At 34.6% G+C, this 27,234-nt stretch overlaps 1 protein-coding gene across 18 annotated transcripts in view; it reads right to left on the reverse strand.

The window, feature by feature from the left end:
* ICE2 (interactor of little elongation complex ELL subunit 2) overlaps nucleotides 1-27,234 on the reverse strand; it is an 87,929-nt gene that overhangs the window by 39,420 nt on the left and 21,275 nt on the right. For 14 of the 18 annotated variants that reach the window (XM_082388079.1, XM_082388075.1, XM_082388073.1 and 11 more), the window contains 8 exons: nucleotides 23,337-23,474; nucleotides 22,131-22,244; nucleotides 21,799-21,958; nucleotides 20,647-20,828; nucleotides 14,790-14,831; nucleotides 12,406-13,402; nucleotides 11,525-11,700; nucleotides 6,742-6,871 (listed from right to left, as the gene is read on the reverse strand). In XM_082388079.1, the coding sequence (XP_082244205.1) occupies nucleotides 6,742-6,871; nucleotides 11,525-11,700; nucleotides 12,406-13,402; nucleotides 14,790-14,831; nucleotides 20,647-20,828; nucleotides 21,799-21,958; nucleotides 22,131-22,244; nucleotides 23,337-23,474 (1,939 nt within the window). The remainder of the gene's footprint in view (nucleotides 1-6,741; nucleotides 6,872-11,524; nucleotides 11,701-12,405; nucleotides 13,403-14,789; nucleotides 14,832-20,646; nucleotides 20,829-21,798; nucleotides 21,959-22,130; nucleotides 22,245-23,336; nucleotides 23,475-27,234) is intronic. The other 4 variants (XM_082388070.1, XM_082388069.1, XM_082388066.1 and 1 more) reach the window with 1 other exon arrangement.

Below are 27,234 nucleotides of genomic sequence, written 5' to 3' on the forward strand. Positions count from 1 at the left end.
AGTCAAAAGAAAGGTAAATACAGAAGAGCATATAAGGGACACTAAGGATATAGTTAAGATGTAACAATACAACTGAAATCCCAGAAGAGAAAGAGAGCGAATGGGGAAGAAGTGATGTTTGGTGAGGTAATGACAAGAATTCTCCCAAACTGATAAAGGTCATCAAATCACATATTAAGGAGCAATGTTATAAAATGAACATGTAAAAAGGAATATTTACAAAGAAAATATAACATAGGCACAATGTACGAAAATTGTTGAAAGGGAGAGAGAGAAAATTTAAAGTCTGCCAAAGAAAAGAGACATATTACTTGCAAAAGAGCATAAATCAGATGAACAGCTGACTTTTCAACAGAAACAAAAGAAGCCAGGAAACGTGGGGTGGGGGAGGGATGGATTGGGAGTTTTGGGTTTGTAGATGCAAACTATTATATACAGAATGGATAAACAACAAGGTCCTACTGTATAACACAGGGAACTATATTCAATATCCTATGATTAAACCATAATGGAAAAGAATATAAAAAAGAATGTATATGCATATATGTATAACTGAATCATTTTGCTGTACAGCAGAAATTAACACACACTGTAAACCAACTACACTTCAATTAAAAAGAAAGAGCAAACATTGAATTGATAATTAGAAACTTTTCAAAAAGAAAACTCTAGGGCTTCCCTGGTGGCGCAGTGGTTGAGAATCTGCCTGCCAATGCAGGGGACATGGGTTTGACCCCTGGTCTGGGAAGATCCCACATGCCGTGGAGCAACTAGGCCCATGAGCCACAACTACTGAGCCTGCGCGTCTGGAGCCTGTGCTCCGCAACAAGAGAGGCCGCGATAGTGAGAGGCCCGCACACCGCGATGAAGAGTGGCCCCTGCTTGCCGCAACTAGAGAAAGCCCTCACACGGAAACAAAGACCCAACATAGCCAAAAATAAATAAATAAATAAATAAGAATTAAAAAAAAAAAAAGAAAACTCTAGGCTTCACAGGTCAATTTTACCAAACATTTAAGTAAGAAATAACACCAATTTTATAGAAATTCTACCAGATAACAGAAAAAGAGGAAATAAATCCCAACTCATTTTATGGCATAAACTTAATCTTAATACTAATACCTCACAAGGAAAATTACAGGCCAATCTCACTCATAAACACAAACAGCAAAACAAATATTAACAAACTAAATCTACCAATAAATAAAAAGAGTAATATACCATGAGCAAGATGGAATTATGGCAGGAACACAAGATTGGATTAACATTTTTAAATTAATTAACACGATTCATCACCTTAGTAGGATAAAAGACAAAAGTTATACCATCATATAATCTCAATAAATGCAGAGAAAATATCTGATAAATTTTTTTTACCCATTCATGATTAAAATTCTTAAACTAGGCATAAAAAGGAACTGCTTTCTTCTAATAAATGCTATCTACAAAAACCCATACAAAATACTAAACAAAATGTCTAATCTTCCCATTTAAGATTAGACACAGGCAAGGGTGCCCATTATTCACCTTCTATTCGAATTCTAGGCAAAGAAGGCAAGGAAAAAAAAAAACGTATAATGATTGTAAAGAAGAAATAAAATGGTCATTATTTGCAGAGAACATAATTATTTAATTAGAAAGTATAAATTACTAGAAAGAATAAATGAGCTTAGAAGTTACTAAGATACAATATCAATATACAAAATCAATATGCAAATAAATCCTGTATTATCAGTAACAAGCCATAAGAAAATAAAATTTCAGAAATACCATTTATAATAACATAAAAGAATTATCAACAAATACATTTAACAAAAGATGTGCAAGATCTCTACAAAGAAAATCATAAAGATATTAATAGAAATTAAAGATATAAATAAATAGAAGAATATCTAAAGTTCACAGATTGAAGGATTTGTTTTTGTAAAGCTGTCAATTTGTTCCACATTGAGTCAATGCACTTCCTAACAAAAATCCCAATATTCCTGTTGCTGTTGGGAGAAATTAACAAGTTGACTCCAAAATCTGTAAATGCAAAAGGGCCAAGAATAGCCAAGAAATTCTTTTAGAAAAACAAGTTGACATGGAACTCTACTCAATACTCTGTATGGATAAAGAATCTAAAAAAGAGCAGATATACGTATGTGTATAACTGATTCACTTTGCTGTACAGCAGAAACTAACAACATTGTAAATCAGCTATACTCCAATAAAAATTAATTAAAAAAAAAAGTTGACAAGATTTACTTTACCAAACAGTAAAAGATTTTATAAAGCTAGAGTAATCAAGACAGTGTTAACTGTCTAGCTAGAGTAATTACTCTAACTAGAGTAATTAAGACATGTACTGCCTCAAGGATAGAGAAATAGGGAGTCCAGATTAGATTCACATATATGATTTACAACACAAGTAACACTGGAGAGCAGCAGAGAAAGGGTGGTCTTTTCAATAAACAGTAATGAAAACTGAAAAAAAAAAATCTTGATATTCCACGCAAAAATAAACACCACATAAACTGTGTATCTGGAAATTAAAAAATAATTTTAAAAAGGCTTCTAGAAGATATTATATTCATGAGGCTGCTGGAAGGAAGACTTGTTAAACCGGGCAAAGAAAGCACTAACCATAAAGGAAATGACTAAATATTGGTCTATATTAAGTTCAAAAGACACTTTTAAGAGACTGAAAAGGCAAGTCACAGAGTACGAGAAAAATATTTGTAACATTTAAAACCAACAAAGAACTACCAAACAAACAAACAAAAACTTGACAACAGAAAAAGAGGTTTGAATAGGCAATTCACAAAACTGAACATCCAAATGATTATTAATCACATGAAAGTGTCCAACTTCATAAATAACCAAGGAAAGGCAAATTAAAACCATAATGAGATATTAATAATACCTACCCACCAGCATGGCTAAAATTAAACTGATAAGGCCAAGTGTGGGCAAGGATGAGGAGAAAATGTAACCCTCACAGTGCTAATATAAGTGTAAATTGGTACAGTCACTTTGGAAAACTTTTTGGAATTATCTGCTGAAGATAGGTGTAAGCTTAAACTATGACTCAATAATTCTATGACCAAGTAGTTCCATTCCTAGGTATGTGCCCAACAGCAATATGTACCCATTGCGCTAACAGACACTTACAATATGTTCATAGTTGCATTAACATAGAAACAACCTAAACAGGCTCCCAAAGTTAAACGGATAAATAAATGGTGGTATATTCTTACAAAGGAATATGTCAAAAACAATAAAACTACTGTTCCACACACATAAATTTCAAAAACTGTGTTAAGTAAAAGAAGATATAAACAAAAGAACTTTATAATTCCATTTGTATAGACCTGGCAAAAACCAAATGATTACATTAGAAGGCAGGACAGTGGTTACCCCTGGAGAAGAGAAGATGGCTATGTTGGGAAGTGGCACAAGGTGGGGTCTTCTGGGGCACTGGCAGTTTTCAACTTCTTGATCTCGGTGCAAATTATAGAGGTGCTGGCTTTGTTATAATTCCTTGAGCTGTACATTTATTTTTTTCACTTTTCTGAGTGTATATTATACTTAAAAAGTTGCATATGGAAAAGAAAACATTATCAAATCAAAGGTGTATTTTACAACTGACAATATTTTAGGACAGACGGAGTACTACGTAGACATTTTTAAAATTATGTGTAAATATAGAGAAGTTACCAGTTTTTTTGTTTTAGTCTGCTTTTAATCTTTGGTTAAGAAACACTTTTTTACTCTTGTATCATAAAGATGATTGTCCATATTTTCATCTAAATTTTAGATTAATAGCTAGTTCTTTCTCCGTACAGAAATATACGAAGTATCACTTCATTATCTTGGGGTATCTATTTTCATCAAGGAGAAGTGTATTTTTAAGGCATTATATTATGTAATCATTGGAAGAAAAAGGATTTGTGTATATAGTCCCTGAGGTAGATCGAACAAAACATTATTATTTCCTGGCTGTGCCGCGTGGCTTGTGGGATCTTAGTTCCCTGACCAGGGATTGAACCCGGGGCCACAGCAGTGAAAGTGTCCAGTCCTAACCACTGGACCACCACGGAATTCCCTGAACAAAATATTATTATGTCCATTACATACAGACGAAAAAGCTGAGGCCCTGTGAGCCACAACTACTGAGCCCATGTGCTACAACTACTGAAGCCCGCACGCCTAGAGCCTGTGCTCTGAAACAAGAGAAGCCACCACAATGAGAAGCCCTTGCACCGCAATGAAGAGCAGCCCCCGCTCGCCGCAACCAGAGAAAGCCCGCGCAGCAACGAAGATCCAACGCAGCCAAAAATTAAATAAATAAATTTATAAAATACATAAATAAAACCCCTCAAAACTCAGAGATGCTTTTAAAATAGCATTTCAAAACATTCACCCCCACATAAAAAACAAAAAACCCAAACAAAGCAAACACAACCATATAACAATGCAACATAAGTTTCTCACCAAACAGTGAGAAACAGATACCACTGTTTCTGTTGTCAAAGATACCAAATACACCATTCCATTACATTAAAATGAATGCTTATCAGTGGATAGGATTTACCGACGATAAATAGCACATAAGGCAATGATTACTTATGACTTTAAAGAATACAGTAGTCCCCCCTTATCCCCAGGTGATACGTTCCAAGACCCCCCCCCCAGTAGATGCCTGAACTATAGTACTGAACTATACATATACTGTTTTTTCCTGCACATACATACCTACAATAAAGTTCAATGTATAAATTAGGCACAGTAAGAGGTAAACAACAATAACTAATAATAAAATAGAACAATTTTAACCATACTATAACAAAAGTTTTCTGAATGTGGTGTCTCTCTCCCTCACTCTCTCTCAAAATATCTTACACAGTTAATGCCTTTTCCATCTTAACTAAGTACTTATCTGCACCGTGGCCATAACTTTTGCAGTTTGAGGTTTGTTTTGCAGTTTGACAGCAAAGCAAGCACGAATTCCTTTTTCCTTCACAATTTCACGGATAGAAGATTCGTTCTGACCACAGATCTTAGCAACCTCAGCATACAACTTTTTTTCCTTCCTTATTAAGTTGAGAACTTTCACCTTTTCACTTAAAGGAAGCAGTTTGCGGTTTCTCTTCAGCATATCTAAATTGCCGCACTTTGGGGCCATTATTAAGTAAAAAGGGTTTCTTGAACATAAGCACTGATAACTGAGATGCCACTAAGTGACTAATGGGTGGGATAAGCTGGACAAAGGGATGATTCACGTCCCAGGCACTACACAGAATGGTGTGAGATTTAAAACATATAAATTGTTTATTTCTGGAATCGTCCATTTAATATTTCAGACCGTGGTTGACTGGTTGAAGGTAACTGAAACCACAGAGAGTGAAACTGCAATTAAGGCGAGACTACTGTAGTTTCGATGAAGTAAGCCATGTAGATATAGATGATGGTAGTTTTATCTGTTAAACTGTACATTAAAAAAAAACCTTAAATGTTTTAGTCAGGAATGTCTTTTCTGTCAGTACTTTAAAGAGGATTTCAATGATAGGTTTTTGTTTGGTGCTTTCCTAAAATGGATGAGGTTGGCGATTGCTTTCAAGTAGTTTACACGAGGACTGCTGGTGTGTTTCATGGCAACAGGTCTTTTGGAGGAACATTGAAATTGTGGTTATTGGCTGAAAACTACTACAATAAACTTCTGGCAGTGTGTATAAAGGGGCACGAAGAGGCTAGGGCCACCAAGTAGTACATTAGCCACTTCCTTTCTGGGTTAAGTAAAGAGAGTGAATCAATGATCTTATTAACACTCCCACAAAATATGAAGACAGAATATTGATTAACCAAAATATGGAAAAAGTTTTCAAGTGAGTAACCTTTTTTTGATTAAGAAAAGCACACTTATAACACTTATCACATACCAGGAATTACGCTAAGCACTATGAGAACATAAAAGTTTCATCAGACTCTGACCTTAAACTATTTATTGTCTACGGGGAAGATAGGATAGGCATAAAAAACAACAATTAAGTAGAAAGCAACAAATCATAAAAGTGGTAAAAAAAAAGAATGCATTGAGAGATCAAAGGAAGGAAATTATGTCAGGGAGGGGCAGCTTGAGATGGCTGTCATGAGATGTATGGGATGAACAGAGAAGCACAGGATTAGGCATTCAGATGGAACAGAACAGTATCAACAATGATTAGCAAGTAATCCTTCACGCGAAGTATGTTAACTGTACATGAACCCAGCCAACACAAATTAAGACCATGCCTAACTACCCCCCCCAACTAAAGACCAAAACAAAAACAAAGTAAAAAACTATTTCATCAAGATAATATTTGAGATTTAAAAAACAATGTCATTATAATTTTAAGAAAATTTCAAAATATATATTTTAAAGCCAATTAAACAGTACTTTTAAAAGAAGCTTGTTACAAAACACGTCTATATTTTTAGTTACACTCCTAAATAAAATAAGTATTTTAAAAATACAATGATTACATTGGCATTCATGTACAACTAATAAGGGAATAAGAGAGAAATTAAAACATTTGATAATCACTACTCTTACCCTGCCATTTAACTCTTGAGTAGGAATGGTGTTTTAATAGAAAGAAATATTAATATAATCAGAAAACTGAAAATTAAAAGTACAGAATGTAAGTATCTATAAATGAATTGAACTGTATATATTTACAAGGGAATTAAAAAGGAGAGCAAAGCCTCTTGCATAACTTACCAACATAAAATGAGCAGTTGGAATGCAATAAACTTTCAGTCCATAAGCGACAAAGTTCACTTTCAGTCAGAGCTTCAACTCCATAACAAGCTTGATACTCCACTTTTGGTAGTACGTAAACCGGAAATTGCTGCAATCCAAGGTTATACTCTTATAAAGCTCCATTAATTTACTATTAACAGTAAATACATTTGCCTATATAATTTTGCCACTTTCAAAACACTTTCAGGTAATCTTATTTCATCCTTTCAAATACAGTAGGATTCAGACAGAAAGACGGATAGAACCCTTAGTGGATGTGGGCAAGTGGTGGATAAATAAGAGATGGTGAACCAGAGGCTGCCCCCCACCCAACCAAAATCAACATACCTCTCCACACATGCACATATTTTATTTCTGTCACAGAATGTGACTGACAGAATCCTTGGAACAAAGCCTCAGATACATAATGGCCCAAGGTTCAAAGCTAGAAGCTGGGAAGCCATGACCGTAATACATACTAATAATTCTCAAGAGGGTAAAAAAAGGTAGGAATTTTTTGCCCCTTTAAAGCATTAGTCACATTGTCTCAGGCTTAAATGCTGTGTTTTCATTCTATGAATGTATGAGCACTAACACCTACATTAATATCCGTGAACATTGCTATCTGCATTAATACAAAAGGCTTTATTCCAGACACTAAGTACTTGGCAAATTAGCCATTTAGCGTTTATTGGTCAGGACACTAAATAGATTAAGCAAAATGACTATACCCTCTACTAGCCTAAAGGAGGATATGTAAGGAAATACATGCTTGTGAAATAACATAGTGCTAGTCATGTTCACTGTGCTCATATTATCTCATTTCTGTCAAAGAAAATTCTAATCTTAATAGCAGTCTCTTCACTTCCAGCTGCAGAAGGAGAAACACATGATTTAAGGAACTTAAAGTGATATAACTGGTTAGTACTTTTGAAATTATACTAAGCTGTATTTCAGTTTTATACCTGAAAATACTTCATAAATGTTTCAGCATTACTGATTTTCATAAAGTGGCAAATTTAGTGGGCTTATTAGCACAATGGTGGTGTTAAGAACAATTCAAATCCAGTAAAATTTCTGTTAACAATTAACTTTGGTTCATTATTACCTTTGAATGTTGTAAAACTCTACAGCAGTGCTTCTTAAATTTCAGTGTGTGTGAATAACCATTTTAAAATAAATGCAGAATCTGAGGTGAAAACCAAGGCTTTACATGTTTAACAAGCTGTTGTTCCAGGGGCCAAACTTTGAGTAGTAAGGTCCCTACAGTGTCTTATTAAAAAAAAAAAAAAATTATGATTAGGATAATTTCATTGCTAAAAGCACTTAATTGTATAATAATTTTTCAGCAACTGGTAATCTGCATTTATGGCTGCTTATAGTTGCCAACAGAAGCCAGAGATAAAGAAATGAAGGCCCAGAGGGCTAAGATATTTGCTCAAGGAGAGATAACCAGTTTACAGCAGAGTCGGAAAAAGAATAATTGATAAAGAAGATCCCCTTTTGGATCATGAATAGGTAATAGAATTAATTCAAGATTTCTTTTCAAATTAAAAAATATTACTCTTTCTGAAGAAAGTACTCTGGGGGATTTTCTTTGATAATACTGTCATATCTATAAAACTAAATCCTGAACCTGGTATTAATTTCCATATGTATTCTACTGCCATCTCCAGGAAACCAAGGGAAAGAAAAGTCTGAATATTTGATCTCAGTATTCCAAAATTAAAGTGAAACTTTAAGTACAAAGTTTTCAAATTATAAAAATTAAATTTACTATTTCCTTTATCCCTTATTGGTCACTCCCATTTCTAAATGAAAGCTTCTTTTGGTTCTCTGTCTTCCAATTTCTTACATAAACCTTCCAAACGTTTACATACATTCCTAAGTAAATATTTCAAAGCTAGTATCCTGTCATTAATCCCAATAGGTACATTCTGTTCTTTCCTAATATTCAAGCACCTTCAGGATCCTTTTTTTCTGGCCCGAGAATGCCAATATAAACTTTAATATAATTGGATCTAAATTTTTGAGTCACTTTAGAATATAACTCTTAGGAAATTTGGTTAACTGAGACAGACGATAACATAATATTAAATCATTCAAAGGTACGTGGTCTGGATTTCATCATTATATGTAGAATTCAGTAAGTTCTAGCTTCATCTTGTGTTCCAAATTAGCCCTCTTTATTTCATGCCATCATTTGAGACTGGCTGCTGCTTTAAGTTCTCCTCTGTCATATAGCTCTTATTAAGCAGAATTTTGATGAGAAGGGATAAATAATACTGGAAAGTAAAATCTCAGCTACAATAACACAGAATTGAAGAACCAAAGGAAAAAAAGAAGAGATGAGGTCCTTGCAGAGCAGAGGTTGAAGAGACTTCCGAGTATTTTAAAGCTTTACCTAAACACGTTGGTTTTTAAGAAGGAAATGTTAATGAAGATGCATTCTTACCTAGCTAGAGTTTAAACACTACCTTCAAAATTTCTCAGCCTCAACTTCCCTTCCTTAACAACACCCTCCTCTCTCCTCACGCCTCAGTTTTTCTCATTTGTTCAATACCTATTTATTATCTACGGAGTAAAACATTTGAGAGGAACAGAGATGAATAGGAGATGATTCCAAAGGGAATACGTTCTACAAAGGAATTTAAACCACGTGTACTAAGCTATTACATATAATGATAGGTATAATATGATAAGCATTCACTGAAAATTTTAAAATTTTACCCCGGGTTTGACATGTCAGAAATAGAAGGCTCCTATTTAGCTAATCTTTGGGGCTTGACTTTTTTGATATATTTTGATGAAGAGTGAATTCTCTCCTATAAGGTTTTATCTTAATATTTACAAATTTCACTTTAGTCAAGTGAATGACAATGTCCTTAACAGGTTGTCTCTTTCAACAATTAGAACAGTGTCCAAAAATATCCCTAGGCTATTCTTACTTAAGACATCCTGGCCATCAATAATTTCTAAGTGCTGTAAGCTGGCAGATCAATACAGAGTGGTATGGGCTCACAGAGTAGAAAATGAAATGAGGTTAGTCCCCAAATAAATCAGATAGCAAATATGAATTAATGAAATAAAGCCTTGAAAATACAGTCCATAGCACTGACACTATATGTATTCAAGATATGCATGCTATGGCCATTAAATACAGATGAGACAGGAAAAAATCAGCAAATAAAGTAAAATCTTTTAATACAGGGAATATTTGTATTTATCTAGGAGGAGACTAAAATCAGACCTATAGCATTTCGTCATTCCTGACATTCTCTTATAAAAAACACTCCCCCATGTATTTAATTCAAAACCAGTTGGTTTCTATAATTTCAAGTCTGAACCAGTGATGAAATACCAAATTACGAGAATTAGAAATTTAAAATTTTATTCACAGTCTTCCTTCTAAGAACAAAAGTATCATCAAGCAAAAGATCCACTAGGTCCATTGGATTTTGGTGGACAACATATACATCCTGATCCTGATGGGTTAGCCTTAGAGGTTTTTCATGATAGACCCTCACACTACTGCTATTAGCAGCTCAGAAAGGTTGGCACTTCTTTTTCTTCTCTTCTTCTTCTTTTTAAAATTTTTTTCCAGTTATAACTTAATATGGTAAAGTAGTAGTCAGGGACTTGATCCATAAGGGTCAATGCTGGAACATCACTGTTCCTGAGTCACCTGTTCCCTAGTCCAAAACATGTTCCCTAGTCCAAAACACTGACGTTCTAAAGTGGTCACTGAGGATTCTTATTGGGTGGTAGGTTAAATAGCAAGAAACAGAGACATCAAAAAAGGAAGGAACGGACTTCCCTGGTGGTCCAGTGGTTAAGACTCCACACTTCCAATACAGACGGCGTGGGTTCGATCCCTGGTCAGGGAACTAAGAACCCACATGCCACACGGTGTGGCCATTAAATAAATAAATTAATTAATTAAATTTTTTTAAATTAAAAAAAAAGGAAGAAAGGGAGGGAGGGAGGAAGAAAGGAGGGAAGGAAGAAAGGAAGGAGGGAGGAAGGAAGGAAAAGTGAACTATGATATAATGGATACAACTGAAAAAAATCTCTTAAGAAAAAATTAAAGAGACTTCACTATTTCTTATGTAATCAATTATACCATAAAAGCTCCTCTTTATTTACCTGAATTCAGTGGTTACACACACAGAAATCAAATTAATCTGAAAGAGAGCTTAAAATATCAAATATAGCAAACTGCCAAAAGAACCAATTACTCAAATTGTAGCAAAAACTTTTTTAACTGAGGGAAATATTTATATCAAATCCCAAAAGAAACAATAGGGGAAAAAGAAAGGAAGACATTTGGTTTTCCAACAGTCCTGGGAAGACATTTCAAATGTGTATGAAAGCCCACCTTTCAAAATGTGAACTTCTAAAATGACTCAAAAAGATTCCCAAAGTAAGAAAGAAAGAGGCTAATATGTCATAAAGGAAATCCAAATTCACAGAGAAAGCGGGAACATACGTGCCAGTCTAGGTCATATCTATAATGGTGCCGTTTTTCACAAAGTTTATATATTCCATGCAAGAATGTTATTGGCACTCGTGACTATTACATTGAACTAAACACTTAATTAAAAGTGTTCTCAGTATTTTACTAAAAAAACTCAACCTGAAAAAACTACTCTAATAAGAGTGATCAACAATTTAAAATTAAACTTCATAACAATGGTATGTTAAATATTTGCTTATCATCTACTAATGCTACCACACCCTAACTCCCCAGGTAACAACTTACTCTTCTGATTTTCTTCCGTTTTTTAGAACGTGGTCTGGTCTCTATCCTCTGGACGCTGCATCGCACAAGTAACAACAGGTCTTGTAGGCTAAATAGCTTGTAAACAAAATTTCCTTCCTGAGGAGCTACATATTCTGATGTATCTTCAACATAGTCCTGAAGTTCATATGGCAATCCTTTAAAAATAATTATATTTGTCATTTTTATTTTAAAATACATTAGCCCTTTATCCATCATAATCCAAGATAAAACAATTCAACTATCAACCTTCTGTTTCCTCTGAGTTGACCATTACACTATTACCATTTCTGTTTACTTTTACTGGAACTCCAGCAAGAGCTGAAATCAAAGCTTTAGGGTTCTCTTCCTTTTACCTACTACCTTCACTAACCCTAGGCAAAGTATAAATCAGTGAGACAACATATGAAGAAAAAAAAAGTTTAAAAAAGTAGTGTTATTCATAATCGAGGCAGAGTTGAGGTGCAGCCTTATATCTATTTCACAAAATGAAAAAGTACAGAACTATAGTCTAAACACCAAGAATAAGTAAATTTAGACTAATAAATATTTATCATTATTTTTGATGGACTTTCCCTTCATCAGTTCAGCAAACCATGTTATCTATAGCTTAGCAGCCATCGTAAATGTTGGATAAACATAGGTTACAAAAATCCATACAACTGTGGGTACACTGTTACAGTGAAGGTTTTGAAAGCTGAAATATTGATCAGTAGATTGGAAAATGAACTATCAATGACTGTATAAAGATCACAAACATATTATAACAAAGAGAAAGTAGGGGAAAGAGGGGGGAAAAAAACCCTAAGGATAAGGAACAAGCAAAACAGTTAATATAAAATTCTTTGTAAATATTTACGTACGTCCTTTTGGCTTCTGAAACGCAGAAGGCCATATAGATTTTGGCCAACTAGAGGCATCTGAAGTAGCAGAGGCTTGCTCAGAACTAGGAGGTTGTTTAGAATTTTCTGAATTCATCAATGGCATTTCAGGTATTTTTCTGGAAATTGGTTTTAAGAGTTCATCCTGCATTTTTAAAATTTCTCCAACTGGATCAAATTTTTTATATACTCGTTTGATAGGTTTTTTTAAAACACATGACTCTTCAGGACTACAGGTAGTATTAGTCTGGTTTCCTACAGAAGCCTGTCCTGAGGAAGAATCTAGGCTAGCTGGTTTAGAACTTAAATTAGAACCCATATCAGTTGTCTTTCCATTACTATTATTTTGACACTCTGTATCAATGATTAAACAGTCTTCATCTGTATCACTATGGCAAAGTATTACATCTTCAGTTTTAGCTGCTTCTGATGTAACAGTCTTTTCCTTTGAATTATTGTCTGTGTTCTCTGGAACATTCACTCTTTCATCAACACACTCCATATCAGAAGCCATATCATTTTTATTAGAGGTTTCAGTTTCTGAAGAACTTTCTAATTGTAAGGCATCAGATGTTTTCAAGTCACTATCTTGTACCAAAGACTTCTCAGAATTTGATACATTTTCACCACAGGGGATAAATCCCTCATCATCTTTATTTTTGCACTCTTCAGGGCCAGTGTCCATACCAGTCACCAGCTGTTTCTCCTTCTGCAGCTGTTCCATCAGAATCTGAGATAAACTTCTAGAATGAGCAGTAATGTCTGGTGCAGTTGGTGCCTCAGATGCGATTGCTATGCTGGGGGCTGGGGGCATATCTGTCATGTTGGGTACTATGGAAGTACTTGCTGGACTCGGTGACTTTGATGGTTTGGTGGTGGTTACTCCAAAAGTTTCAAGTTCTGTGACATCATCATCAAAATCCAGATCCAAATTTTCATGGGTCTCAATTTTTCGGCACTCATTAACTTCATAAGACATCTTAAGAAAATATATTGGCAAACTATTAGCAAAAATTCCAGGCCACCCCTCACCCATCAATGTCCCATCACAAACATAGTTCATACTCTTTAAAAGTAGAAAGAAAAGTCTAATGGCTTTGAAAGGTTCTTGCTTTGACAAACTACTAGCAACTAATTTATTTAACCTTACCTTCCCATTGAAATGTTGATGAAACACAGAAAAATTTGCCAAGTTGCAATACCACAGGAAATGGGGAATACTTGTGAACTACCACATCTCAAGAGGTATTTCCACTAATCAAAAACAGACAGGACCACAAAGAAGAAATGTAAGGCCAAATAGGAAGGCAGAAGATCTTCACTCATACCCACTTATACACTCTTGCAGAGACTTAGCTGACCAGGAGGAAAGCGTCTTTGCCACGGTAAGGAAGCTGCTCTCTAATGCAACTGGGGAAGTGTCAACAGCCTCTCACATCAATCAGTGACTTTCTTTATACATCTACTCAGGGAAAACAACTCTCAGTAATACAAGGAGAAATGGATAGGAAGTGGTTTTATTGTATTCTGGGACATGAAGCCACTGAGGTTACAGTTTTTCATGTACTGTTTGGGTAATGGAAGAACTACAGACAGTTCTAATTTATTCAGGAATAAATTATCTTCTCCCCAGGTAGCAACATCTCTCCTCAGTCTGGCAGAGCACTTTAGATAAATACCATGGAATTGGATTACAGTTTAGGATTTGAGAGAAAAATATTCTGACAGCCTCAGGTAGTGAGTAAGAAAGATCTACCTGTGTAAATTACTTTACCTCTCTGAAACTCAATTTCCTCATCTCTGAAATAGGGATAATAGGGTCATCCTTTTGGGTTTGTTCTAAGGATTAAATGAGAAATTATATATAGAAAGTTTCTTGGCATAGTCCTTGTACATAGTAAGTAGTTTCTCAGCAAATGGTAGCACTTGCTAAAATAAAAAGACTACCACATTTAGTCAAAAAATAAAATTAAACTATATGCTGTTTACATGAGGCATTCTTACACAAAAAGGTTCAAAACAAAACAATGGGACATGATATCAAGAAATAAAGAAAGAAGGACTAGCAATATTAAGTGTTAGAGAGAAGTCAATGCAAAAAGCATTAGATAGAAACAGGAATCCTATGTTGAAAAAGATGCAATCCATGATGAATAGATAACGAACTGTGACATGTCAAATAACAACATCAAAATTGTCAAAACTGAAAAATAAAAGGAAAATTTGACAGAAACACAACTGTACTTGGTCACTGATACACTGTCTCTTAGTAAAGATAGGGATGTAGAAAGTATGAGTAATATTTAATGACTGAAACAAAGATACATGAATGACTGAAAACATACATATAGACTGCAAAGATATACCTTTTCCCTCCCAAGGATCGAAGGGGCATTTCCAAAGATGGACTATAAATTAATACACAAAGAAAACATCAATATAGTATAAAGCAGAATCTGTTAAGGTCTGACTCTCTGTTTAGAAGAAAATAAAATTAGAAATCATTAAGAAAAAAGTAAACAAACAATAATAAACCCAAGAACTTGGAAACTTAAAAACTCTCCAAATTATTGGATAAAAGAAGAAATTAAAATGATAATTACAGAATACTTAAAAAGCAATAAAAATGAGAACACTGGACATTAAAAATCTGAAGCATCATTCATAGCCTTTTCAAGAAATAGGAAAAGAATAATATAATCACAATAATAAAATGAAGAAATTTCATAAATATAAAACCAAAATTAATGAATTGAAAAACAAAGTTCTCAACCTCTGACAGAACAAATTTGGATAAAGTAAAAACAGCAGTTTATCTGTAAATATTTTAGTATGTGGTTATAAAAGGATTCTTCTGTAAAACATATTAATTATATCAATAAATTAACACTTCCTTAATGGCTGGAAATATCTAATCAGTGTTAAAATTTCCTAGTCTGATAAATTTCTTTTTACAATTGTTTATTGGAATCAGGATCCAACCAAGGTTCCTACACTGCATTTGGCTGATGTCTCTCAAATTTATTTGTCAAATGCCTCTCCCCCATACTCTGCCAACTCCCATATCCACCAGGTATTTGTAGAAGAAACTAGATCAGTTATCCTATAAAATTTTCCATATTCTGGATTTTGCATCCCCATGATATCATTTAATACACTCTTCCCCTACATTTCCTATTAAAGTGATCTAGTAGCTTGATCAGATTCAGGCACATTTTAAAAAATCTGAACATGTTACATGTAGTACTGTGTACTTCCCACTTCAATCAGGAGGCTAATGTCTGGTTATCTTTCTTCTTGCGATATTACAACTGTTCTGTTGATTCATCAAGGGTCAACAAACTAATCTAGCCATTAAAATTCCTTATTAATCTTCTAATGCTTTTAGCAGTCATTGATGATGATCACTGCCTAGATTCACTATTTCATTAGGAACTGCAAAATGGTAACAGTCATATTTCATCATTTCCTGAAACAGTTTGTAATGGAAAAGTAAGACAAATACTTGAATTTTCAAAAATCAGTTTTCAGAATAATGACTTGATACACTAGCACCCTCCAAAGGTGACTAATACTTTTTAAAAAAGATATTATTATGAATTCATGGATTTTAACTATTTCATATGTTTCCATCCACTGCAGTTATTCTTTGTCATGGTCAAACTGACACACTCTGGCCAATGGGAAACCCTTCAAGTTGGCACTGGCATCTTTTTTATATGATTCCAATATTATTATAAGGTTTTTACTTAAGTCCTTTGATTGGCATTTGTATTTCTTATGCTAAAATTCTTGGTTTCTAATATAAGTACTTATTTGCTTTATCATATTATCTAATGTGTTCAAAATAACAACAGCAATATCATTACTAATAATATGATTACTAAATGCAGTTTAAGATTTTTGGCAATTCTTTTTGAACTTAGGATATAAATCTTTAAGGATGTATAGTCACTTAATTCTCTGAGTGACCATTTTCACTTAAACAATATATCTTGGATACCACACTACAGCTGCATACCTAGAGCTTTCTGATTCTTTTTACAGGCATACCTTGGAGACACTGTGTGTTTGGTTCCAAACCATGACAATAAAGCAAATACTACAAAAAAGTGAGTCACACAAATTTTTTTGGTTTCCCAGTACATATAAAGATATGTTTACACCTCTAGTCTATTAAGTGTGCAATAGCATTACGTCTTTAAAAATGTACATGTCTTAAGAAAAATACTTTACTGCTAAAAAGCGCTAACCATCATCTGAGCCTTCAGCAAGTTTGTAATAGTAACATCAAAAATCAATGATCACAGATCACCGTAACAAATATGATTAAATTTGAAATACTGCAAGAATTACCAAAATGTGACACAGTGACATGAAGTGAGCAAATGCTGTTGGAAAAAGGGCGATGACAGACTTGCTTGATGCAGGGTTACCACAAGCCTTCCATTTGTAAAAAACGCAGCATCTTTGAAGTGCAATAAAGCAATGTGCGATACAACAAGGTATGCCTGTAATAGCTGCATAGTATGCTATTGAAGATGTACAGTTTATTTAATAAATACCCTATGAAGGGACATGACGACTGTTTCTAATGAATACCTATAGTTGCAGTGAATACCCTGCACAAATATTTTATTCTTTTCCTAGTGTACTTCTGAGCTACATTTCTAGAAGTGAGATTTCTAGGGCAAAGGATGAACACATTCGTTTTCATCTGTTCTGTGGGTACATCTTTCTTCATTTGACTGTAGAAATGTTATAGCAATTATCTTTTCTTCCTCTAATAACTTTGGAAGAATTTCCATCAACAATCCTCTTCTGTTACTCCTGTTTAATTGAGATGGGCGCACCTGCTTCCGCAGGAGGACAATCCTGTGTGAGAGTGTGCCAGGATAGCTTTCTTAGCTTCATGGCTCTAAGCTCATGCTTCACTGTTACCATGATGGATGTATGTATGCATGTAGGTTTGTATGTGTTTGTGTGTGCATATAAAATCTTTAGTACATTCTGGTATCTGCTTTCTCTATTTCCCTCTCCCACAATTATCTGAAAACTTATTTTTCCTTTACCTTTAATGTCCTTGTTCTGCTCAATATGAACTTTACCACTGGTGAATTTTCCTGAGCCAAGGCTTTTGTCTTGGAAGGAACTTCGGCTGGTTAGTTTCTAGAGTTCTTAGGACCCAGGTCATCTCAGAACTATTTAAGTTCCCGAGTGCCCCTGCACTCACCTACAAATTAGAGCCCATCCACATTATTTTCACTTTTGTTATTCTTTATTCATTCTTGCATCTTTCACCATCCTCTTTCCATCTGGGATTAATTTTCCTTGTGCCTGAAGAACATCCATTAGAGGGGGTCTGCTAGTAGCAAACTCAGTTTTTATCTGAAAATATCTTTTCTTAATTTTTTATTATTTAAGGATATTTCACTGGTTAGAGAATTTTAGTAAGAGGGTTACTTTCTCTCAGGAGAATATATTGTCCCAATGTCTTCTGGCTTCCATCGTTGCTGTTGAGAAGTTACTTGCCAGTCTAACTCTCAGTCCTTTATAGCTAATGTGCCTTTTGTTTCTCTGGTGGCTTTTAAGAGTTTTTTCTTTGTCTCCAAGTATGGTTTGGTCCCATTACCTCTTTTACACCTCCCTTTTGGGTGCAAGTACACAAATGTTAGACATCCTCACTACATTCTCTATACCTCTTGCCCTATTCTCCGTATTTTCTTTTTGTTGCCTGTTTCATTATAGTCATTTCAGACCCATCTTCCAGTTTATTAATTCTCTTATCAGTTTTTTTTTTTTTTTAGTTTTATCTAATGTGCTAATAACCCCCTTTACAGAATTCTTAACTGTACTTTTTTTTTAAATAAATAAATATTTATTTATTTGGCTGCGTCGGGTCTTCATTGCAGCACATGGGCTTCTTTCTAGTTGCGGCGTGTGGGCTTCTCTCCAGTTGTGGCATGCAGGTTTTCTCTCTCTAGCTGTAGCGTGCAGGATCCAGGGCGTGTGGGCTCTGTAGTTGTGGTGCACGGGCTCCAGAGCATGTGAGCTCTAGTTTGCAGCACGCAGGCTCTCTGGTTGAGGCACACGAGCTCAGTAGTTGCGGCATGGGCTTAGTTGTCCCGCGGCATGTGGGATCTTAGTTCCCCGACCACGGATCGAACCTACGTCCCCTGCATTGCAAGGCATATTCCTTCCAATTAAAGCATGGCTTTAATTTTCCTGCATGCTGTATAATTAAACAGAGTTGGCTCATAGTTTGTGACTGATAATTCTAGGATCCATTTCTGTGAGTCTATTTCTTTGGTCATTGTTTGTGATGGTTGTTGCTCAGAGTATCCAGTACATGAAAAGAAACTTCATTTTTATTTACTCCTCCAGTGTCTAGTTATCTTTAAATGTTTTCCAGATGCTATATTTAAAAACTTACTTGTAGAAATAATTTGAGGCTGAAAATGACATTCTGTTCCTCTAAGAATTATTTTCACTTGCTTTTGCTAGGTATCTAGAGACACTAGCAATCCCAAAGCATCTGAATCCAAGTTCAAGGCCTGAAAACCCAGAATACAATCTACAAGAAAGCTGATTTATTTCTTGTTCACTCTTACTCCTGGGGTATAGCCCTGCAGGGTCCAAGCTCATGGTGGAAAACTGAACTCTGACTTTTGTCCCCCTAGTCCTGTGATGCTACCAAAAGCACATTTTCTGTTGCCTCTTCAGAACTGGCAAATACCATTCAGGGCAAAAACTACCCTAAGTGACAGGCTTACCAACCTGGATTCTGGTCTTCTTTAGTATCTCAGTCCTGTAAGTCCTCCCTATCTTGTTAGGTCTTTGATGATTCTAAGAAATAAACTTACATAATATGTCCAGCTTTTTTTAGTTGTCATCAGTAATGGAAGGCCCGAATTACTTGGTCTGCCATTACTGAAAGAAGTTACTCCGTCACTTTTCATCCCTCTTAACCTACTTCATGTTTCTTCATAGCACTTGTTACTTACTGACATTCACCTCACACCAATATAAATTTTAGGTAGATTTAAAAATGTAAAACAAAACAAAAAAACAAAAATACCTCCAAAAAACTTAAGTTGGAAGTGCTTTATGACATACACATCATAAAAATACTGAAAGGCAAATGGCAAACCAAAAAAAACATAAACCAATATTAAAGACAAAAGGCCAATATTCTTAAAATCGTATGAGCTCTTATATGTAAATAAGAAAAAATTTTTCTATTTTATTTTCTAATTTTGTTTGCTCTCTCACTTTATTCAAGTCCCTGTTCAAATTTCCTGTCCTTGGAAAAGCCTTCCTGATCATGAATCCCATTCCCATCTCTTTCCCCTTAACCTACTCCATTTTTCAGCAGAGCATTTATCAATACGTGATTTTTTGATACTGTTTTAATTATCTGTGCCCTCTGACACTAATGTAAGTTCTGAAAGAAAAGAGACTTCATTTTTATTTACTGCTGTATCCTCAGTGCATGGAACTGTATCTGCTCAATAAATATTTGTGGAATGGATGAATAAAGTTTTGTATAAACAGAATGTCTTGCTCTAATGATCAAGGAAAAATATTTCAAAATACACAAAATAATAAAAGCTAGTATTTATGGAGTACCAAGCATGGTTCTAAATGCTTTAGGTGTATTAACTCATTTAATCCCCAATAATTCTATGAGTTAGGTTATCATGATACCCATCTTACAGGCAGAGCAAACTAGACACAGAGAGATTATGTAGTTTGCCTATGGTCACGCAGATAATAAGCATACACTAAAAAGGATTAACAACCTGGCAAATTCTTTCTGCCCCAGTCTAACTCATCTGTTCCTTTTCATACTTAAAAACTCTTGAATACGAATGAGACTAATTAAATAAAACCATCACCACTATGATCACCATTATTGACTGAATTTTTAGTACATACTTACTAAGGACTGTGCTCAGCATCTTATGTATAAATATCAAACTTAATCCTGACAGTAATTTTATGAAGTAGGTATTATCTTTCTTTTATAAAAGAAGAAAACTGAGGCTGAAGGAGGTTAAATTAGTTGTCTAAAGTCTAGATCCATGTGGGGTTCAATTTTAAGTTTCAATCTAAAGTCTGTATTTTTAACTACCAGATTTAGAGACTTGCCATAAAATGTTATTCTTCAAAAGGATAAACAAGTACACTCTCTTAAGGAAAAGAAAAGAAAGCATTACATACATCCATTTCAGATATATAATCTTCTGGTTTGTCCATAAATACTGCAGAGACTGGAACAGTTGTGTTTTTGGACATCATGAATTTTAAGGGAACTTCATGGAAGATTTGATTTCTCTCTCTCATTGTCATTTTCTTTTGGGGAAGTGGTGAATTAATATAAATTACTTTAACTGGTTTTGAACCTTAAAACAGAAAAAGAATGGGAGTGATTAGTTACTAGTAGTCATATTAAAAAAAAAAACAAAAACCAGGATGTATAACAGAAGAATTACTAAACAAAGAGACACAGGATAGGAAACTGGAAGCACATGTCCCATATGTGTGCCTTGAATGAAAAGATTTTTAAAGTCCCTTAGAGATCTAAGGGCAAGAGACTCTTACTGGCAAGAAAAATATGTTCTTTTTCTAACAATTTGAAAAAAGATTTTCTGTTTTTTATTGTTATACTTTTACTGTCATTATTACTCGGTTCCTCTTGGGTTATACTTTCAAAAAGTGATAAAATGTTTATCACGGAGAATATATTACATTTGACTCTAATTTGTAGTTTTGTTTTTAGACATAGTCCTTCATTTACTCCAATTATGTTATTACATACAAGAATATTAATTCTAAAAGATATGATAAAATTATTAAATATGAACAAAAATAGAAGGGGAATAATATTTTGTACAGAATTTATGTATAAATATTAATTTTACCATTAAGAGAGAGACTATCTTATATTTATAAGTATAGACTTATTTAAATCTGAATTCCAATAATAGGTAAGTAAATAAACCCTGGAAACTAACCCATTTGAGGCTGTCTAATAAAGTATTACATTCCTTTTATTTCAGTGAAAGACAGAAGAACCTCACCATTTCATGTATCTTTGGCCACCCTAAACTATAATTTTTTCTCTACTTCTCACACACTCAGCATGCATACAGGTCCTGTAAATCTAATAACTCATTTATGAATGTCAATTGTATACTTAGCACTATATATTAAAAAGTTCTTCTACTGAATGTAATTGTCAAATTTACATCCTCCTTAAATCAAAACTTAGCTTTTTGTATTTGACAAATGACCACCTATAATTAGACAGCTGAAATAGAACTGTTTCAACTCCTCTTTTGAGAGTGTTACTTGACATGGCAAATCACAAACCTGCGACAGGTATTACTTGAATACACACTGGAATTTCCCACTGTTCCTTGTAGCTTGGTCCATGATTATTTAATAAGGTAAATAATGCTTGACTAGTTAGAGCTATCTGAGGGTGATATCTTGCAACAAGCTTCTCTGCATTTGGGTCTTTACTAATGTCCTGAAAAACAACATAAAACTTGTTATTGATTACACTTATTGGAAACTTCTTTGATTAAATAATGAAAAGAAGGGAGAAATTCAGGAAGGGTACTTTAGAACAACCAGGTTACATGTACTTTATGAGGTACAGAAGATTGCTTGGGAAGATCCAAAACCACTTTACTACTTACATAATGCATAGCTGCAGCTGTTTGTTCTGGTGTTTCAGTGGTAGGTATGTCTTTTGACAGCTGCAACTTTGCAGGCATTGAGGGAAATACTGTTTTCACATATTTTACACTGCCCTAAATAAGAAAAACAATGAATGTTTTATTGCAGAAATCTTGATGTATTTTTTTCCTGAAGTATCTTTTCATCATATGAAACTTATAACTTAAAATTCATTGTACTAAATGCAAATATCAAATTTAGAGCGTTCTTAAGACAAGACCTTAATGTTTTTACTTGACAACCACCATATAGTTGTTGTTTTTTTTTTTAAGATTTTATTTATTTATTTATTTTTGGTTGCATTGGGTCTTAGCTGGGTCACGCGGGATCTTTCGTTGTGGTGCGCACGCTCTCTAGTTGTGGCGCACGGGCTACAGAGCACGTGGGCTCTATAGTTGGGGTGTGTGGGCTTAGGTGCCCTGCGGCATGTGGGATCTTAGTTTCCCGACCAGGGATCAAACCTGCGTCCCCTGCATTGGAAGGCGGATTCTTAACCATTGTACCACCAGGGAAGTCCCCCATACAGGTTTTTTTTAAAAAAAGGGTCCAAGATAAGGGTGCTGTGAAATTTTCCCTGTCATTTTAAATTCTAACCTCTCATTTTATGAAGTACAAGTCATAGCAGGTTATAAGAGAAACTCTAAAATATCTTCTTTACACACACATACTTCCAATATGATTTTGAGTAAAATCCCCTTAAAAGAAAAGGCGTTTTCTGCTTGTATTCAGAAACATAAAAGAGATGGAAACTAAGAAAAGAAAATCAAGAAATAAAGTTGGTAGTGATTTTTTTTTTTAACTTTTTCTTTAAATATTTATTTATTTATTTATTTATTTGGCTGCACTGGGTCTTAGCTGATGGCACGCGGGATTTGGTTCCCTGACCAGGGATTGAACCCAGGCCCCCTGCACTGGGAGTGCAGAGTCTTAACCACTGGACCACCAGGGAAGTCCCCGGTAGTGATATTTTTAAAAACATCAAGTAATGCTAGTCATACAATAAAAGGGGACACATTTGTATTGCGTATTTTAAAAATTATATCTCGTTACTGCTCAAAATTTAAACATAAATACTGAAATATATCTAAATTATGCTTCTGTGTGAAACACAGATGATGTTTCAGACAAAAATAAGTTTATTTTTATTTTCTTATGGTAAACCTTACCAATGCGAGAAGAGTTTTTTCTAACTTTAATCCCATCTCTATTCTGAATGGGAAGAATCCCATTAAGCTGGTGACTTCATGGAGAGTATAGAATTCTGGATACTTTTTCACTTGTTCAATACAAGCTTTTAAAATTTGCTAAAAAATAAAAATTAAGAGAAATTCATTTTTTTGTACTTCTCTAATAATGCAACAAAAATAACTTAGTTACATGTGACTAAATAATTATTCATTTCAAATATGAGCCTCATTTCATTCACCGAACTTCTAACAATCCAGGCATACTGTATATTCCTTACTTGATTTAAACTCTTATTTTTCGTAACAATTCTTTTTAACCTAATTTCTTAAAACATTGATGTTTAATAATACTAAAATTAGCAACTGTAATAAAATTTAAAGTTAGAGAAGACACATCATATTTTCTCTGCTATTTAAGAGACTGTCAAAGAAATAAAGCCACGTGAAAATTTTAACACACTTTATGGGAATAAAAGCAGTTACATGAATGATTAGAAATAAGTAAGTTTAATACCCTAAAAAGATCCCCAAGCACAATGAATTAATGCAGTAGTTACCTTACAGGTCATTCTAACCTTCAATCTAAAAAATAAATGAGAAATTTTATAACTACTTCAAATGATGGAGTATTTAGTATTTTCTTCTCTCCAAAATGTTCTCAAAATATTAATGACTTACCAGGAAATGTAATGAGGAAGAAAAATTCACAGTTTCACCCAAGCATGTGATAACATGTAAACAACTCAAAGAAGCACAGCAGTTTTGGAGCGGGTAGGGGAGTTATAAAACCATACATACTACGTTATCTTCTAAGATACAGTTGTCCCTTGCATCTCTGGAATCCCCCATGGATACCAAAATCCAAGGATGCTCAAATCCCTTATATGAAATGGTATAGTACCGTCAGCCCTCCATATCCACTGATGTAGAACCCGTGGATATGGAGGGCCAAATGTATGTGTTTTCTCTTCTTCTCTCAATGAACCTTAATCTGAACCTTTTAGAATATAGTTTATATCACAAAAGCTTTTAGCAATAAGCATATTTTTATATCTTACACCCTCTTTCCCTTCAGATAGTTATAAAGTGTGTCAAGTTACAAATCAATAACATTACTCCAGTACATCTTTTTATCTATAGTTTCATATCCTCTTCTCTCTTTCTTTAATCCTCTCTATTATCTTTCACATTTCCCCCCTCAATTCTATGCTTTTCAATAATGACCTTAATATTTAATCAGGATATTACTTGCAATTAAGGCAGATATAGGTTAATATGGAGAAGTTCTGTTTGCTCTTAGAAACCCTAGTAAACTGCAAACTCGGATCAGCATAATATCTTTGTTCCTCATTTATAATATTAGTCAACTTTCACCCCTAATATTCCTATCCTATAGAAGTCATTACAAAAATCTGAACATGCAAAGGAAAGCAATATATAAGAACTATGTGACATATAGACTACTCTGGTTAGATATTTATCAGCACATCTTTCTTGGTAAAACTATGCTAGATGTTACAGTGCTTTTTAAGTGAGTTTCACTTAGCTCAGTAATTATGGCAAGAGAAAAATTCAAGGGAAAATCTAAGACAGTTTTATACCTATACTCAGATACACTACATAGTATTAAAGGTATTTCACAACTGGTAGATATTAAGTAACTAAAGGATCATTATTTAATATATTTAATTAAAAATTTTTAATTAGTAATTTACTTATGTTTGAAAAACTGCTTAGAGTGAACAAAGGAGGTTAAGAGATTCAGGCTGTGCCCCATCATCACCCACTCCCGAACGTTATTTAACACTCAAAGTATCTTGAAAGTTAAAACACCAAAACACATGCATCATTTACAAAGAAAGATGAAAATAACTATGCTCCAGAAAGAGAAAATATAATATGTTTTCATACATGTTTGAAGCTTAAAATTAAACAGATACTGCTTTTGTCAATATGGTAAAGTAGGTACCTTGAAGAGCACTCCTATCCAAACAACACTAGATGCTGGATAAATTACAACTAACAATTTTCATGCATTGCTGGGCTCAGTAAAAGCGAGGAGAATCTCCAAGGACCATAAATAAATAAATAAACATCAAACATCTAGAATGAGGAGAAACAGGAGCAGTGAGCAGTAAGAAAACCCATGGAAGGTGAAGTGGCTTGAGGGCAAATGCCTCAACCAGTTCTAAGATCAGGTAGGGAGCTGAACAGGAGAGCCCTACATTTAAGGCTTGAAAAGCAGAGATTTGAACAGATACCTGTACAACCATGTTCACAGTAGCATTATTCTCAACAGCCAAAAGGTGGAAGCAAATCAAATGTCCATCAATGAATGAATGGATAAACAAAATGTCCATATACATACAATGGAATATTCAGCCTTAAAAAGGAAGGAAATTATGCCACATGCTAGAACATGTATGAATCTTGAAGACATTATGCTAAGTAAAATAAGCCGGTCACAAAAAAACAAATACTACATATTCCACTTATATGGGGGTACCTACAGTAGACAAATTCAGAGACAGAAAGTAGCATGGTGAGTGGCACAATAATAAATAAATATTTCGTGTTTGTCCCTGGTTCCTGACACACAGCTCCTAAAATTCTTGGAATCCCCTAAGTGATAAGAATGTCTTTTTTATGCTAATTAGATGACAAAAGGCCCATAGATAGCTAATCACCAGCAGCCAATGATTTAATCAAGCATGCTCACTAAATGAAATCTCCATAAAACTCCCCTTAACAATGGCATTTGGAGAGCTGGGCTGGTGAACACATGGAGGTGCTGGGAGGGCAGTGTACCTGGAAAGGGCATGGAAGCTCTGTGCCTCTTCCCCCATACCTTGCCCTACGCATCTCTCTCTTCCATTTGGCTGTTCCCAAGTTGTATTCTTTATAATAAACTGGAAATAGCAAGTAAAGTGCTTTCCTGAGTTCTGTAAGCCAGTCTACCTAATTATTGAACTCAGGTAGGGATGGGGCATGGAAACCCTAGGCCTACTGTCTGGAGAGCTGGAGAACTGGTTGGCATGGGGGAAAAATCCCACATATTTGGTGTCAGAAGTGTTGTGAATAGAAACAGTTCAGAAACAGGTACAGAGTCTCAGTTTTACAAGATGAAGAGTTCTGGAAATTGGCTATACTACAATATGAACATACTTAATACTATAGAACTGCACATTTAAAAATGGTTAAGGGGCTTCCCTGGTGGCACAGTGGTTAAGAATCCACCTGCCAATGCAGGGGACACAGGTTTGATCCCTGGTCCAGGAAGATTCCACATGCCACGGAACAACTAAGCCTGTGCACCACAACTACTGAGCCTGTGCTCTAAAGCCTGTGAGCAACAACTACTGAAGCCTACGCGCCACAACTACTGAAGCCCACACGCCTAGAACCCGTGGTCTGCAACAAGAGAAGCCATCGCAATGAGAAGCCCGCACACCACAACAAAGAGTAGACCCCGCTAGCCGCAACTAGAGAAAGCCGGTGTGCAGCAATGAAGACCCAGTGCAGCCAAAAATAAATAAATCAATAAAATCTATTAAAAAAATAATAAAAATGGTTAAGACAGTAAATTTTGTTATGTGTATTTTACCATAATTAAAAATTATTTTTTAAAAAGGGAAGGATATTGACACATGCTATAACATGGGTGAATCTTGAAGACATTATGCTAAGTAAAATAAGCCAATCACAAAAGGACAAATATTGAAATGACTCCACTTATATAAAGTACCTAGTGAAGTTAAATTCATAGAAATAAAAAATTGAATGGTGGTTGTCAGGGACTGGGGGGAAGAGGGAATGATGAGTTATTATTTAATGAATATAGAGTTTCAGTTTGGGACGATGGAAAAGTTTGGGAATG

Source organism: Balaenoptera borealis (assembly GCF_965194805.1).
Source record: "Balaenoptera borealis genome assembly, chromosome: 3".
Lineage (NCBI taxonomy): Eukaryota > Metazoa > Chordata > Mammalia > Artiodactyla > Balaenopteridae > Balaenoptera > Balaenoptera borealis.